At 39.3% G+C, this 18,872-nt stretch overlaps 1 protein-coding gene across 8 annotated transcripts in view; it reads right to left on the bottom strand.

Moving 5' to 3' along the window:
• LOC124252713 (protein mono-ADP-ribosyltransferase PARP15-like) overlaps positions 1–18,872 on the bottom strand; it is a 52,661-nt gene that overhangs the window by 6,589 nt on the left and 27,200 nt on the right. Inside the window, exons 1-10 of one of the 8 annotated variants that reach the window (XM_046686364.1) lie at positions 16,994–17,069; positions 14,307–14,480; positions 13,874–13,930; positions 7,167–7,218; positions 6,843–6,938; positions 6,117–6,251; positions 5,156–5,431; positions 3,299–3,421; positions 835–1,167; positions 482–531 (exon numbers count right to left, since the gene is read on the bottom strand). In XM_046686364.1, the coding sequence (XP_046542320.1) occupies positions 482–531; positions 835–1,167; positions 3,299–3,421; positions 5,156–5,431; positions 6,117–6,251; positions 6,843–6,938; positions 7,167–7,218; positions 13,874–13,930; positions 14,307–14,429 (1,245 nt within the window). In that variant the 5' untranslated portion in view covers positions 14,430–14,480; positions 16,994–17,069. Of the gene's footprint in view, positions 1–481; positions 532–834; positions 1,168–3,298; positions 3,422–5,155; positions 5,432–6,116; positions 6,252–6,842; positions 6,939–7,166; positions 7,219–7,640; positions 8,283–9,263; positions 9,729–13,873; positions 13,931–14,306; positions 14,481–16,993; positions 17,070–18,872 lie in introns of those variants that run through there. The other 7 variants (XM_046686366.1, XM_046686365.1, XM_046686368.1 and 4 more) reach the window with 7 other exon arrangements.

Raw genomic sequence — 18,872 nt, 5'->3', positions numbered from 1 at the left:
CTGACTGTTGCATGTGATACGATAGAAGATACGTACACTTCAAAGATACATATATACGATGCAGTACCAAGATACTAATACAGTCTATACACACATATTTATTTGTACTCAAATATCTCTATATGCAACCTTATAACACACAGACAACTAGAAATCGGATATAATTATATAGAAAGCAAATATTTAAATTTTACATCTTTTAGATTTGTTATAAACCAATGAACACATTGTATGGTAGCAAGGTTGATATCAGTAGATGATTTGGCATTTCTGCATGCCTCTTAATCCACGTCATATCCTTTAGTACAGTAGTACAGATTGTTTTCAAGACTGAATATTTACGACAATTACAAGTAATTGTAGGATTGTTTGATTTTTAGGTTGAAGTTATAAGAGATGAAAAGACTATTTTATCCATGTTAATGTATTTATGAGTATAATGTCAAAGAATGTTACATCACCGATGATATTGTAATTTCACCTTTTCTTTGCTGACACAGTTCTTGTGGAATTCTTCCTCATTTTCTGAAACTAAATTAAGACATAAATGTGGATGTATCAAATAGATATTGCCAATGTTTCATGCGTAAAGTTTTATAATATTTCATTTGTAAAATATTTATTTGGATATTTAGGTAATTTCGTGTGTAGCAAGAATAATGTATACTTTAGTGAAATGGCTAGAGATAGGTAACTAATGTTCATATCAACATGTCTATGTCTCTAATAACTGTACACGTATAATCTAGTGGATGTTCATAAGTTCAAAGATCTATTGAGAATAACAGTTACTATCAAACCTAGGATCAGTTGAATAAAAAACATATTTCTTACGATATCTTCCCAAATCTGTCAAGGGAACAGTGACGTTGCTCTCGATGTCAAAGTTCAGACGATGGCCACTGGGTATGCATGCTCTCACTTTCTCCGTAAAAATGCTCTCGACCATGTGTTGTAGCCAGACTGACCCAATGTCTTGTCCAGGGTGTACTTCTATCTCAATTATGACTGACCCCCTTTTAACTCCTACGATCGAGGCATCATTCAGCTTTACATTGATCACTTCCGTCTCTTGATTTATTTCATATTCAATATTCTCTTCTAGATCTTGGTCCCATGGGTCAGTTGTCACCTTCACAACAACCTTTGAAGTGGACGGCCCAGCAACTGTAAATTCGAAATTATATATATATATATGTAATTTGTAACTATTTAGGAAGATGACCTTGATATACGTATAAGAGAAAATCAATGTCATTATTTTGAGGATTTCACTGCTGTACACTTCTGTGGATACATAAAATGAACTTTTATCTGAGAGTGGATGGAGAGTGGACACTATAAGTTGTTCACTGATCACGAGAGGGTACATCAACCCATGGGCCCCAAGGAACCAGTGAACAATGTATTTAACGTACCGAACTGCTCATTGTTAATTTTGAACTGTTTGAAGCACGGGTATTGCCCCTCTGGAAGGTTTTCATATTGGCGCATGAACATCAGAACTACTTTAAACAAGAACGATAAATCCATTCCTGTTTGATTCCAATGATACTTAATATCACCGAAGCACTTGTACATTATAATGCTGTTTTTATATGAATTTTAAATGAATTCGCTGAAAAAATATAAATGACTCCAAAAAAGTCAGACTAAAATATCCCCAGAGATGTGAATATTAGCCCATTGTTAAGGATTAAAGCTGATTAGTTACATATAGATATAATATTATTGTTTTGAAACTCGTAGGGACTTTTATTACATTTCCTTAAAATGTTGAAAGCGCACGTACAATCATCAAAACAAGCTCGCAAGATCGTCAGAAATACACACAATTGGACCCATGAGAGCCGTTATGTCAACAAACACACGTGCATGTATTTGAACTTCTCACCGTTTATGGCATTACCTTTACTAAAAACTACACGAGGCAACACAGTTCTGTTCGCTACGTTCTTTGTAATTTCAATATGACGATATATGATTTTCATGATTTTTTAAACAAACACATAATGCCATAACCGATTTAAGTACTGGGGATTATTTTTATCATTACTTGCGATCTGATTGGTTTGTCGTATTTTCGCACATAACAAGCATCGAGAGGGGGACGAGTCTTCTTGGAGGTTACGGAAAGGAGCGAGTGGGGACGAATGAATATGGAGTACCTTAGTTAGGCAATAGCCCAAACACTACTAACACTAAGTACGAAACGAATTCCCACAGTTCGGCATTTCCAGCGGGTAACATAGAAAATGTCACTTGCTTGTAAGCGGGGTACATTGATTGGCTCAACCAATCAGAAAACGACTTTAATTTTTGGTATGAGGTAAGATAATAAATTTAGATCTAGGCTAGTGGACAGACACACGCTTGCCTCAGAAGATGCACATGTACGGCGAGGCGCACGTTCCGGTGTCAAGTTGGCCAAAGTTGTTATAGAGCCAGAGAGCTGAAGCTCACGTAGATAAACATTCGCTGCCTGTCATATGATCATGTACGATACTTAAGTGATGATATCTCAATGTTTTCTGTAACGTTCTTTCTACTGAAGACCACAACGCGTTGACGTCATTATATTACCTCGTCCTATGGCTCAATATACACGTCACATTACCTAGGAAATATACGCTCATGAAACAGTAGAAAGGGTAGATAACGGGACACAACACGCAATACCAATAATTCAGGTATCCCAAAACCATATTTCTATATATTTCTATCCTTTCTGTGTGACACGTAAGCATTTCATTATAAAATGTATCTCACATCTTAACATTAACTAAATCGATAAGTCTTGTATGAATAATTACCTATGCGAGTGAACATTTAAAGCAAATATTTCTACAACCGCCACACAAACACAGATATATACTACCCATCAAAAGTTTAGACTCACTAGTGCAAATGTAGCCACTTACTTCAGTCAACTGTTCTAAACTAGATTTTGCAGAATATTCCATACCGTTTCAAGGTACTGATGTATTGTACAACAGATTTGTAACGTTGAAAAGATTATTGTCATGAGTTCAATGAATGATGAAACTCGGTGATATCTGTCCAATTCTTAACAAAACTTTACACCAAAACGCAGCTGTTCACATGCACGATACTTGCACATGCTTTTCAGCAATTTGATGCATGATCCTCGTGGAATTCATCTGCATAAGATTTGCAGTTGGTTCCCCCAAGTTAGTGGAGAACTTCATCTTCGATGTAACCAAATGTATATATGTAACATATAGTGAGCGCTTTAAGTGAGTCTAAACTTTTGATGGGTAGTATATGCAGTGAGTACCTATCTGAAGCACGATAGTGTTCTGTGTTCCATCCTGTTTCATTACAGTCCATGTCTGGCTCAGGTTTTTAATGTACATCTGGCACTTGGAGCCAATTTGGACATATTTCTCCTCTCCTGTTTCTGAAACAAAGTATTTAAGCTGACTTTTTAATTACCTGCCTGTGTTCAATGGATGAGGAATTGATTAAAATTAATACTTCAAACATGTCGACTGTGCCTGCAAATTGACGAAAAAACCAAGACCAAATAGGATTTTCCAAAAACAGATATGTTTGCCACGAAAATGTTTCCTCGGATATATTTAATTTGTTGGTAAAAGGATAGATCCAATTATTTGTAATGTAATGTAATATAAATGTAATATGTAACGTAATGCAACATGTAATGCATCATAATGTAATATGCAATGTAATATGTAATATAATGTTATGTAAAGTAATATGTAATGTAATATGTAATGTGACGAAATTTAATGTCTAATAATGTAATGTAATATGTAATGTAATGTAATGGAATGTCATACAATGTAATATGTAATGTAAAATCATATAATGCAGTATGTAATGGAATGTAACGTAATGTAATATGTAATGCAATATGTAATGTAATGCAATACGTAATGTAACATAATGCAGTATGTAATGTAACATAATGTAATACATAATGTAATATGTAATGTAATGTCATATAATGTAATATGTAATGCAACGTAATGCAATATGTAATGTAACGTGTGTAAATTGTAATGTGATTTAATATTTAATGTAATGTAATGTCATATAATGTAATATGTAATGTAATATCATATAATGCAATATGTAATGTAATGCAATACGTAATGTAACATAATGCAGTATGTAATGTAACGTAATATAATATGTAATGTAATGTAATGTAATGCAATATGTAACGTTATGTCATATAATGCAATATGTAATGTAACGTAATGCAATATGTAATGTAACGTAATGCAATATGTAATGTAACATATGTTAATTGTAATGTGATTTAATATTTAATGTAATGTAATATGTAATGTATTGTAACATGTAATGTTATGTAAGGTAATGTAATGTAATATGTGAGTGAGTGAGTTTAGTTTTACACCGCACTCAGCAATATTCCAGCTATCTGTAAATAATCGAGTCTGGACCTGACAATCGGGAACTGACAATCCAGTGATCAATAGCACGGGAACCGATTGGCCACCCGATCCCGTTAGTCGGCTCTTACGACAACCAATGGTTTACTGAAGGCCAATATTCTAACCCGGACCTTCACGGGGTAATGTAATGTAATGTAATGTAATGTAATGTAATGTAATGTAATGTAATGTAATGTAATGTAATGTAATGTAATGTAATGTAATGTATGTAATGTAATATGTAATGTAACGTAATATAATATGTAATGTAATGCAATATAATGTAATATGTAATGTAATGCAGTATGTAATATAACGTTATGTAATATGTAATAAAATGTCATCTAATGTAATAGGGGCGGTGGGGTAGCCTAATGGTTAAAGCGTTGGCTCGTCACGCCGAAGACCCGGGTTCGAATCGCCACATGGGCACAATGCGTGAAGCCCATTTCTGGTGTCCCCCGCCGTGATATTGCTGGAAATATTTCTAAAAGCGGCGTAAAAACCAAACTCAGTCAGTCAGTCAGTCTAATGTAATATGTAATGTAATATAATGCAATGGAATATGTAATGTAATGCCATATAATGTAATTGTTTTAAATTTAGAACAATTACTAGAAATATGAGTCATATACTCTTCAGATAATGATGTATGGTGTGTATGAATTCCAAAGTACTATTATCCTCTCTCGGAAATAGCTTATGGTCACCTTCAGCCAATTCTTGGGCGTCACATTCAGATTCAGCATCACTATCCTCTGCAGCTTGAGATGAAGGATCGTCATCTTCAGCAAGGTCTTGCTGACAGTGTGAACCATCTCTGGTCATTAAAAGCTCTTCTTCACTCAGTAAACCTGACGAGATGTACACCTCTCTGTATTCTAAAACACATTCTTCCGGAAGTTGCCATCGGAAGCATTGAAATCGGGATTCCTCTGAACCAGGAAGTCTGTTTATCAACATGACCTTGGACTGTTTAGCAAAATCTGAAAGGAATAATCATCAGAGAATTTTGAAAGTGAACACTAACTTCTGGACATAACTACATTCAAATATTATTTCAGTTTTGTTTGATGTTTGCTTTGGTAGGTAAAAATAAAACCTTATATGGACCTAAAATGTTCTCAAAACGAGACACCTCATATGTGTTGTGAAGGTATGTAATAAAGAATGATACTCTTTCAAAAAAGTAGAACTGAACTTTCAATTCGGATAGGAAGTACAAGCCTCAACTTTTGTCAAAGACAACCCTGTTATGAACGCACCACCATTTCCCTGAAACATATATCTGCTCATAATATAGTCACAACTGTACAATCGCCTCTGCTTTTGGCAGAGATGTCTTAGGGATGTGGAATGGATTTTGTCGCTTCTATTTATCCCCACCCCTAAACACAACGCATGGGATGCACGTGCAACGCAGTAGACCCATACACGTCATTCTTGATTTTGACGGTCTTCAAGAAGGTCGATAAATCACTGTCAACCATTAATTTTGACAATCATCTTGTATCACACAATTGTTAGTGTTTGTTTCTAATCGGGTTTTTTGTTTGGCTTGGCTTGGCTTGGCTTAGCTTGGCGGGTTGGTTTGGCTTGGCTTAGTGAGGTGGGATGGGGCGGATAAGACTGGGTATGAAGAATATTTTTAATGTACGTCTAGTCACCTACTTTCGAAGAAATCCTCGACTCGTGTATGAAAACTTCTTTTTCTTAAAAACAGATCACATATCTGGGAATCAACAATAATCCACATCTCCTTGTAAACTGTTTCGTGGCTTGATAGTTCAGTCAAGTCAGCTACTGCTGCAGAAAGAAAATTGAAACCCAAATTGATGCACACCAACAACATCATACCAAATAGCTGTTGCACTTTTATTACGAAAAAGCATTATTATTTTTTCGAATCATTAAATAAATCTGAAAGCGGAGTACGATTTTTTAAATTGTATTTTTGTATTTGATTTTGTTATTGCTAAATGCCGCACTCAGCAATATTCCAGCTATATGACAGCGGTGCATAAATAATCGAGTTTGGACAAGATAGTTAAGTGATTGATGTCATGAGCATTGATCTACGCAATTGGGATACGATGACATGTGTCAACCAAGTCAGCGAGCCTGACCACCCGATCCCGTTAGTCGCCTCGTACGACAAATATGGGTTGCTGAAGACCAATCAATTCTAACCCGGATCTTCACGAGTCTCCTCCAGAGTGTGCCAAGAGCATATGTTATTAAGCATTGTCAAATACCCTCAAATATCCGACGAAACTGATTCCATTGGGCTTTTAAGTGAAAATGGCTTTGAAAATTGTATCAATGAATCATTCTTATGTTATCGGGTGTTCGAGAATGCAGAACGAGAAAATATCGTACGGTCTACCAATACGTTACCTCTGCAAACATGGATAGAATGCATTATGTGCTGGTTTTGGTGTTGTCCTTGGAGATTTCTTGCTTCATCCATGGCTTTGTCAGAACATATGATAACTAGAATAGATAATGATCAACGATTGTAAACTTATTAATTATATTCACGTTAATTTATTGTAATTATGCAAATTTATGCAATCATATTTAGATTATTTGCTCATTGCTGCCAGAAAGCATGTATGGATTATATCACTCCTACGATATAAACTTGATAGATTAAAAACATCTTCAATTAGATTCCCCAGGCAATGTGTTCGCTGAGTTGGTTATTTTCTTTCACTTAACTATTTGCCTTTTTCCAGATGTTAGTCACTGTTCCATCTGCATACAAGGACACCTGAAAGAATTGGTCGAGTTTTTGATATGCCTATCGCATATGAAATTTAATTTCAAATTCAAAACACGAAAAGGTAGTTAACTTAAAATGGTATGTAGAAATAGGAAATTTATATCCGTTCTTGGTGCGGTAGCAAAGTGGATATATATCATTGGCTTGTGATGCCAAATACACGAGTTTGAGGTACAGCATAGTTATCACATACACATGGAAATTAATTAAGCAACACCTAATTCATATACCTATAATTCTGTGAATTAAGAAAACAGAGCATATTTCTGAATGATTTATTAACATTTTGCATTTTGCTATGTAGCATGATTTTTGTGTGGATATTTAATGCAAGTGCGACAATGCGCAATGCACGTGAAATGTTAACATGTCGCACTCTCTCCTTTCAATTTGAATTGAATATTCAGTACCATGATTGTCATGACACGTCGTAAATTGTCAGAGGCTACAGGGTGGCATGAGATATGGAGGAATGTCACTCAGGCAAATTGGACATCACGTTGGGCGCAATCTTGCCATCATTTCAAGACTCTTGAACAAACACAGAGCTGCCAGTGATGTTAAAGGTCTTCCAAGACCTGATAGACCCCGATAGACAACAATAAGCGAGGATAGAGCATTGTTGAGACATGTTATGGGACTCGTTGTGGCAACTGTGGTTGTCAGGGATAGCCCTTTCCTGCAGGACCTTCAAGAATCGGCTGAAAGCAGCAGGATACAGGACCGGACGACCCATCAAGTGTATAAACAAAGCAGCAGGATACAGGACCGGACGACCCATCAAGTGTATATACAAAGCAGCAGGATACAGGACCGGACGACCCATCAAGTGTATATACAAAGCAGCAGGATACAGGACCGGACGACCCATCAAGTGTATATACAAAGCAGCAGGATACAGGACCGGACGACCCATCAAGTGTATATACAAAGCAGCAGGATACAGGACCGGACGACCCATCAAGTGTATATACAAAGCAGCAGGATACAGGACCGGACGACCCATCAAGTGTATATACAAAGCAGCAGGATACAGGACCGGACGACCCATCAAGTGTCTATACAAATAAGCAGGATACAGGACCGGACGACCCATTAAGTGTAGATACAAAGCAGCAGGATACAGGACCGGACGACCCATCAAGTGTATATACAAAGCAGCAGGATACAGGACCGGACGACCCATTAAGTGTATAAACAAAGCAGCAGGATACAGGACCGGACGACCCATCAAGTGTATATACAAAGCAGCAGGATACAGGACCGGACGACCCATCAAGTGTATATACAAAGCAGCAGGATACAGGACCGGACGACCCATCAAGTGTATATACAAAGCAGCAGGATACAGGACCGGACGACCCATCAAGTGTATATACAAAGCAGCAGGATACAGGACCGGACGACCCATCAAGTGTATATACAAAGCAGCAGGATACAGGACCGGACGACCCATCAAGTGTATATACAAAGCAGCAGGGTACAGGACCGGACGACCCATCAAGTGTATATACAAAGCAGCAGGATACAGGACCGGACGACCCATCAAGTGTATATACAAAGCAGCAAGATACAGGATCGGACGACCCATCAAGTGTATATACAAAGCAGCAGGATACAGGATCGGACGACCCATCAAGTGTATATACAAAGCAGCCAGGATACAGGACCGGACGACCCATCAAGTGTACATGTATATACAAAGCAGAAGGATACAGGACCGGACGACCCATCAAGTGTATATACAAAGCAGCAGGATACAGGACCGGACGACCCATCAAGTGTATATACAAAGCAGCAGGATACAGGACCGGACGACCCATCAAGTGTATATACAAAGAAGCAGGATACAGGACCGGACGACCCATCAAGTGTATATACAAAGAAGCAGGATACAGGACCGGACGACCCATCAAGTGTATATACAAAGCAGCAGGATACAGGACCGGACGACCCATCAAGTGTATATACAAATAAGCAGGATACAGGACCGGACCACCCATCAAGTGTATATACAAAGCAGCACGACTTGCCTGCTTTTCCGATGAGAGTTTCTTATTGCATATGGTCGTCCACGTGTCTGAGACAAAGGACCACATCTATCGTTCCCCGCAATATCAAGAAGGCGGTTCCCTTTAGAGGAGGGCGAATCATGGTATGGGAATGCATTTCCTTGGGATGCAAGATGGACCTCATGGACAGCAGAAGCCCTAGAAACCGAACTTCCCGCCATGTCTTCGTCCATTATAAACCACCCCGCCGGCAATCAGCACCCTTTGTAATAAGTATCCCGTATGTCCCAGCAGTCAGCCACCAGACTTCTTCAGCAGCAAGCAGGCATAGACGTCCTGTTCAAGAAAGGTAAGTCTACCCAGAACCTCCTCCAAGCCACAGGCAAACCACCGTCAACAACAAAAGATGACCCCTCGGGAGTAGTCTACCAGATTCGTTGTGAATGTAGAGACATCTATATTGGTGAAACATCCCGCCCGCTCCCACTACGAATCAAAGAACATAAAGCGTCAGTCCAGAAAATCTACTCCAAATCCGCCATAGTCGACCACACCCAACCCAACCCTGACCATGCCATCCTATGGAACAACATCGACATCTTGGAAATCAACCGACAAGACTACAAAATTAGAAAATTACTCACTATGCAGCAATGTATATATTCTCCTTCTTACAAATTGTTGTATCATTTGCTTGATAACGGTGTTAGTACCTACACCGAAACGTCGCACTCATTGCAATAAAGAAGTTGAATGAGAAGGCATCTTGAATCATACACAATCATCTTTCAAGAGCGATTACTGCACAACTATCGTAATAAAGAAGTGCAAGTGTTGATGCACTCTCCAAACATTAATTATTATCATATCAACATTGATTGACTCCCATATATACTCCCATATATCTCCCAATTGTTTCAATCGTAGATTAAAAATGAAGTTCACCTACTTATTTTAAGAGTATATTTGTCCAAAGCTAACTGTAATCGTCACGTAACGTGTGGGTGGCGTTGTTCGTGTGCAGGGAGGTTACACAAGATTTCGACTTGTAAGACACTATTCTTCAATTCCGTGAACAAAACGTGTGCATGGTACTGACAGTTAAGTCTATGCAAAAACAGTTAATTTCGCAGTGTTTTGGCATGAAATGAAGTCATTTTCCAGATCTGTAATTAATGTTTGAATAATGTCCGTTTGATTAGCATTTTAGAAGTTGATGGATAATAGAATAGTATAATACTTTATGGATAACAACTCATTTATTTGTTATGATGCGACGTTTCGTTATAGCTTCTTATACCGTTGTCAAGCAAGAGTTAAGTAATACAGAACCAACTTATATACATGAAACAGGGATTAAGTAAGACAACATGAGGGAATACATCAAAGGGATAGGTAATAATACAATAACAATGGGGGGAAGCCAATATAGAGGGACAGAACAAGGTATACATAGCAGATGGGGTAGGTAATAATACAATAACAATGGGGAGAAGCCAATATAGAGGAGGCAGAACAAGGTATACATAGCAGATGGGGTAGGTAATAATACAATAACAATGGGGAGAAGCCAATATAGAGGAGGCAGAACAAGGTATACATAGCAGATGGGGTAGGTAATGATACAATAACAATGGGGGAAGCCAATGTTGAGGAGGCGGAACAAGGTATACATAGCAGATGGGGTAGGTAATGATACAATAACAATGGGGGAAGCCAATGTTGAGGAGGCGGAACAAGGTATACATAGCAGATGGGGTAGGTAATAATACAATAACAATGGGGGAAGCCAATATAGAGGAGGCAGAACAAGGTATACATAGCAGATGGGGTAGGTAATGATACAATAACAATGGGAGGAAGCCAATATAGAGGAGGCAGAACAAGGTATACATAGCAGATGGGGTAGGTAATGATACAATAAAAATGGGGGAAGCCAATGTTGAGGAGGCAGAACAAGGTATACATAGCAGATGGGGTAGGTAATGATACAATAACAATGGGAGGAAGCAATGTTGAGGAGGCAGAACAAGGTGTACATAGCAGATGGGGTAGGTAATAATACAATAACAATGGGAGGAAGCCAATATAGAGGAGGCAGAACAAGGTATACATAGCAGATGGGGTAGGTAATGATACAATAACAATGGGGGAAGCCAATGTTGAGGAGGCGGAACAAGGTATACATAGCAGATGGGGTAGGTAATGATACAATAACAATGGGAGGAAGCCAATGTTGAGGAGGCGGAACAAGGTATACATAGCAGATGGGGTAGGTAATAATACAATAACAATGGGGGAAGCCAATGTTGAGGAGGCGGAACAAGGTATACATAGCAGATGGGGTAGGTAATAATACAATAACAATGGGGAAGCCAATGTTGAGGAGGCGGAACAAGGTATACATAGCAGATGGGGTAGGTAATGATACAATAACAATGGGGGAAGCCAATGTTGAGGAGGCAGAACAAGGTATACATAGCAGATGGGGTAGGTAATGATACAATAACAATGGGGGGAAGCCAATGTTGAGGAGGCGGAACAAGGTATACATAGCAGATGGGGTAGGTAATAATACAATAACAATGGGGGAAGCCAATGTTGAGGAGGCGGAACAAGGTATACATAGCAGATGGGGTAGGTAATGATACAATAACAATGGGGGAAGCCAATGTTGAGGGAGGCGGAACAAGGTATACATAGCAGATGGGGTAGGTAATAATACAATAACAATGGGGGAAGCCAATGTTGAGGAGGCGGAACAAGGTGTACATAGCAGATGGGGTAGGTAATAATACAATAACAATGGGAGGGAGCCAATGTTGAGGAGGCAGAACAAGGTATACATAGCAGATGGGGTAGGTAATGATACAATAACAATGGGAGGAAGCCAATGTTGAGGGAGCAGAACAAGGTATACATATACATAGCAGATGGGGTAGGTAATAATACAATAACAATGGGGGAAGCCAATGTTGAGGAGGCGGAACAAGGTATACATAGCAGATGGGGTAGGTAATAATACAATAACAATGGGGGAAGCCAATGTTGAGGAGGCGGAACAAGGTATACATAGCAGATGGGGTAGGTAATAATACAATAACAATGGGGGAAGCCAATGTTGAGGAGGCGGAACAAGGTATACATAGCAGATGGGGTAGGTAATAATACAATAACAATGGGGGGAAGCCAATGTTGAGGAGGCGGAACAAGGTATACATAGCAGATGGGGTAGGTAATAATACAATAACAATGGGGGGAAGCCAATGTTGAGGAGGCGGAACAAGGTATACATAGCAGATGGGGTAGGTAATACAATAACAATGGGGGAAGCCAATGTTGAGGAGGCGGAACAAGGTATACATAGCAGATGGGGTAGGTAATAATACAATAACAATGGGGGAAGCCAATGTTGAGGAGGCGGAACAAGGTATACATAGCAGATGGGGTGGTAATGATAATAACAATGGGGGAAGCCAATGTTGAAGGCAATGTTACATAGGGAGGAGGCGGAACAAGGTATACATAGCAGATGGGGTAGGTAATAATACAATAACAATGGGGGAAGCCAATGTTGAGGTGGCGGAACAAGGTATACATAGCAGATGGGGTAGGTAATAATACAATAACAATGGGGGAAGCCAATGTTGAGGTGGCGGAACAAGGTATACATAGCAGATGGGGTAGGTAATAATACAATAACAATGGGGGAAGCCAATGTTGAGGAGGCGGAACAAGGTATACATAGCAGATGGGGTAGGTGATGATACAATAACAATGGGAGGAAGCCAATGTTGAGGAGGCAGAACAAGGTATACATAGCAGATGGGGTAGGTAATAATACAATAACAATGGGAGGAAGCCAATGTTGAGGAGGTGGAACAAAGTATACATAGCAGATGGGGTAGGTAATAATACAATAACAATGGAGGGAAGCCAATGTTGAGGAGGCGGAACAAGGTATACATAGCAGATGGGGTAGGTAATAATACAATAACAATGGGGAGAAGCCAATGTTGAGGAGGCGGAACAAGGTATACATAGCAGATGGGGTAGGTAATGATACAATAACAATGGGAGGAAGCCAATGTTGAGGAGGCGGAACAAGGTATACATAGCAGATGGGGTAGGTAATGATACAATAACAATGGGGGGAAGCCAATGTTGAGGAGGCGGAACAAGGTATACATAGCAGATGGGGTAGGTAATAATACAATAACAATGGGGGGAAGCCAATGTTGAGGAGGCAGAACAAGTTGTACTTAACAGTTGGGATTAATTGGCAATGACAATGGCAGGGACACCTCCAAACAACAAAAACCCAAAGGAGTTGTCTACAAGATCAGCTGTGACTGTGGTGAGACCTATGTTGGTGAAACCTCCGGCCCCATAAACCTCTTTTCACTACAAAATCCATAGGGTATGGAAATCTTTGACATATTTCAATTCACAAGTTCATTAAAGTTGCTCAGTTTGAGGAAACACAGGTTTGCTAAATGAATTTCCGTATGTATGAATTAAAACACTTTTCTTTGTCACTAGTCCAGATATGACTGGAATATATCTTCCATCTGTGTACAACCTAATCCACTCACCCACTAAAAGATCAAACAATCACAAATGATACTAACACTTTGCTCAAATGCCACTGTGTCAAGAGTTGATGGTGATTCCACTCCACTGTCCATCTGAACGAACAACAGTACAACACAATGTAGGGTGAATGTATTAAAGAAAATATCATTACGAATATAAAATATAACTTCATTCCGAATGAAAAATAGTTTACTTAAGAATGTGGTAATTATAGTCTCGTCCGATATAATATTTGATACACAAATGTATAAGGTTATTATAGTCAAACACGGGAGCGCGGTGGTGTAGCCTAGTGTTCAAAGCGTCCGCTCGTTACGCTGAGGGCCCGGGTTCGATTCCCCACATGGGTACAATGTGTGAAGCCCATTTCTTGTGTCCCCGCCGTGATATTGCTTGAATTATTGCTAAAGTCGGCGTAAATCCCAACTCACTCACGGAATCATACAAAAGCTGTTAAATGCAGATTACCATTAGCCGATCATCGTTGAAATCAATTTGTTCACTCTCGTTTGGAAAACCAGCCATTATTTTACTATTAATGCTGACACCGAGTCGTTCCATCTCAATCAGCTGATCTTCACTGGAGCTCATCGCATTATTGGAACGCCCGTGTCAGATTCCATTACAAAGTCGTACTTCCAACTGCAAATATCAAGTAGCTTTAGCTAGCAACATGTCACATCAGGTTTACGGTATTCAAGGTTCAAGTAAAGCTTTCAAGAGACATTTGGGGAAAGGATGGTGAAGTGTTAAATTGCTAACCAAATTAAAGCCCGATGAAGTATGATTTGTCGTATGACATTGTAGGATATAGTGTAGCTGTGTAGTATGTAGTGGCGGCGTGTGGTCCTGTGCACACAGCTCAGGTCACGAATCAGTTGAAGTTAAGCAACGTCGAGCTCGGACAGTCCTTGGATGGGTGACCGTGTTTGGCAGATTCTAGGACATGTGGTCTCACCTTAGGCAAGTGAGTTTGTTCAAAATTGCCTCTGTTCACCCAGCAGAAAATGGGTACCCGGTTGGATAAAGTCGTGTGACTATAACCTTCTAGCGCCTAACAGACAGCTTGGGTTATCCGGGGTAATGATAATCAGATTATGATTAAGCGCCGCAACCAAACACTTGGTGTTTGGACGACGACAATATTATTACGTAGTGTACTTTTGTAGCATGTAGTATAAGTATGTATACTGTATATACATGGAACAGTCCTCCTCTTTCTTTGTTCATTGCTGCTACGGGGCGGTGGGGTAGCCTTGTCGTTAAAGCGTTCGCGCGTCACGCCGAAAACCCGGGTTCGATTCTCCACATGGGCACAATGTGTGAGGCCCATTTCTGGTGTCCCCCGCCATGATATTGCTGGAATATTGCTAAAAGCGGCATGAAACTTGCACACCCACACCTTAATGCTACTACCATTCCGTGAGGCTCTAGCTACGACTCGCAAGGGTCGAATACACTCGCGCTGCCTTCTATGTTTGTTTGGACATAATAAGTTTTGTTAGTATGTTTTAATCATTTTACAGTTCTTGTCACATTCATTAAAAAGTAACCCATTGTTATCGTACACAAGAAGAAGAAAAAAGTTGACACATTGAAATGAAACCGTTCGCAGAGTGACCCCGTAACAGATAATTCTTCTTGTGAAGAAATACCATTCAGACATTACAAATACAAAACAAGCATATATCTTTAACATGAATATGAAGAAAGTAACTATAAAAAATGTTGTACGTACTGGCCATTGTATGAAAAGAGATGACATTTTCCCTCCTACTTTGTACACAAAGCAGGCCCATTAGACGAAATTCACAACACCTGTTCGTCTACACACTTTGGATAATGTAACACTATGACCGCGATAACATTGCGTAACATTGTCAGTGTACCATATCTGAATGACATACATAGCAGCGGTGTAGTCTGATGATACAATGACCGAGAAATGACTCACGCGAGCGATCTCGCCTCGTCTAAACTCAGCCTCTTTACTCATTGTTTGCAATAAAAGGTGTAGAAAATACCTCTCAGACAGCACGTAGCTTTATTATACACCAGAGCCAAAGTAACTAGTCTCAATTATCATCTGAAAGATTTAAATGTATAAGGCAAATTCAGGCGCGTTGCAAGCCATTTTGTTCGTGTAAGCCCGATGGGTTGCAAAGCTTTCTATTTGGATTGTGTTGAAGGCTTGTCCAACCCTTTTAGCAACAATCATGTATGTGTATGCCCGATGGGTTGCAAAGCTTTTTTTGGATTGTGTTGTAGCTACCCCTGAAACAATGTATGAATGAATCACTATGGACTGACTGACTGAGTTTGGTTTTACGCCGCTTTTAGCAATATTCCAGCAACATCACGGCGGGGTGTGCTTTTAGCAATATTCCAGGGCGGGGGTCAATTACTATGGTTGACACCAGGTATTCTGGAAAAGGGTAAATATGTTCTGCCGACCCAGTGACACCCGCCACCCACACGATTTGTATAAACACCTAATTGTTTGTTCTCTGCTGTATTTAAACCTAAGGACGGTGGCCTGTATAGTTATATCGTGTGGCAAGGTACAGATTTCTACAAAGTATCTGATTCGGGCTATTGTTGAGGATATCTTTTCGCATTAACATACTTGTGTCAACATCTTTCTCACACACCATTTGAAAAGGGGTTTACAAGTAGTTCTCAGTACTGTAGGAGTTTTTCACCGAAGACAGATATCACAATACAACAATAGAAATAGTGTACACATTACTCACAGGTCACAATGACCTTATTCTCTTCCTTGTTCATTTTTACTTTCGGTTTCAAACAGCTTCCCGTTTTAATCCATTTCAGCATAAAACTATAACTACCAAGCATAAACATTAAGTGTAAGCTGAGATATCACCACTAAAGATGAAGTTAAACATTTACTGCACGATAAACACTGTTATTGACGTCAATATAATACTTATGTGACACATAAATTATGGACTATTGTGGTTATTAATATCAAATATGTCAACAACAAATCCTTATATGATCCTGAATGACAAAGTCTCCGCTGTATGCCAAACGGCTGTGTAATATGACTTACTATGACATGATACACTAATACAATCATTTTAACACTTTCCTGAACTACAGATTTGTTTATCACACCTTGTAGAACAACATACCTGTGACAGAGCCTCCACCTGAGCGTCGCTGTGTCACGTGATGTCCGTTCTCCGTCGTCGATTGGATTAGGTGTTAAAGGTAAAGGTTACGGGTGATAAAACACTGGGGGGTTCTATTCGTTTACCGTAATAGGAAAAAGCAAAGGCAAAGACAGTTTTACATCAATGTTTTTTACGCGACATGTAAGAAAAATAGAATAGCCCTACTCGTGTTTTGGAAAATAATATTATGGCACAAGTGAAAAAAAAAATGCAATAGATAATTGTTTTGTCAACGATGGGTCACATTTGGAAATACCCTCCCCATTTCAGCCATTAACCTTTAAAAATCGGAAATAACGATGAATAGATACCATTGATGGGAAATCTGTTTATTTCTCACAGACCTTTTGGCATTTGTGATCAAAGTTACATCTCCGATATTTAGCTATAGTGAACGATTATCGATCCCTATGACCAATATTGATAGCCAGCGCTAGTTGTAACCTGATCAAACAATTTTTAGCAAAACGCTCATTTGAAACCTTCCCAGAAAGAACATGCACGGCTGTATTCAAAAGGACATGACATGTTGACACAAAAGGCTGGAGCTGATGGAATATTTGCTGGAGCTGATGGAGTATTGTTTGACCTGATGGAGTATTGTTTGACCTGATGGAATATTGCTGGAGCTGATGGAATATTTGCTTGAGCTGATGGAATATTGCTGGAGCTAATGGAATATTGCTGGAGAAAATGGAATATTGCTGGAGTTGATGGAATTTTGCTGGAGCTGATGGAATATTGCTGGGGCTGATGGAATATTGCTGGAGCTGATGGAATATTGCTGTGGCTAATGGAATATTGCTGGAGCTGATGGAATATTGCTGGAACTGATGGAATACTGTTTGACAAAAAAGAAAGTTACAGTCTACGCTTTCGTCATTCATCTTCTCAGGTGTTTTGTAACTCTTAATCTGTATGCATAATTGTAAAGAGGAAACATGTAAATCCACTTCAAACAATGTAAACTGGGTTAAGTTTCTGTCACATATTCCTGACCAGTAATTTTAAGCGTCGATTCCTTCCATTCAGTGGTATATTTGAGTGTTCGTTAAATATAACCCATTCCTTAGGTTGTACAGGTTTTTCATTTTACGGTAGTGAGTGATTATGGTTACGCCGCTTTTAGAAATATTCCAGCAATATCACGGCAGGGGACACGAGAAATGGGCCCCACACAATGTACCCATGTGGGGAATCGAACCCGGGTCTTCGGGTTGACGAGCGAACGCTTTAACCACAAGGCTACCCCACCTCCCCAACCATACGGTAAAGAATATTAATGAATACGAGGGAATATGTCCGCGGAGTGCTCAGCAGGTGGTATTACATCTATTTTGAGAGATTTTTGTTTCCTATGACATGTTACGTCCGCTCATCTATATACGTCTTCACATTACCTGACGCTTTGTCATGGTAGTTGATCGCGCCATCTTGGTAATGTATTTGATATAAACACACAACTTTCAAGTGCTTTGTGGCAGTACGATCCTTCCATGGCCACAGAAATAATGGACACAGACAGTAGCAATATGGCTCCATTCTGCGTTGTTGCAGTTCAAAACAAAATACACACTGAAACAGCATCCTTCTGGGCAATGTATTTTTTCATTAAAAGATACGACAAAACCTTTCCACATCCATAAAAAAATCCCCTCAAAGTAGAGTTGATTGTACAATTCTGACTATATCATGAGTATGTATGAGTTCTTTAGCAGTACTATACAACTGTACGATGTTGTTTGTAACAATCGACTCTGGACCAGACTATCTTGTGATTGACACCATGCAATTGATACGATGACAGAGCATGTGTTTATGAATGTTTATTAAGTCA

Source organism: Haliotis rubra, unplaced genomic scaffold (genome assembly GCF_003918875.1).
Source record: "Haliotis rubra isolate DU_JTF1 unplaced genomic scaffold, ASM391887v1 Scf522, whole genome shotgun sequence".
Taxonomy (NCBI): Eukaryota; Metazoa; Mollusca; class Gastropoda; order Lepetellida; family Haliotidae; genus Haliotis; species Haliotis rubra.
This window is presented reverse-complemented; position numbering and strand designations above follow the sequence as displayed.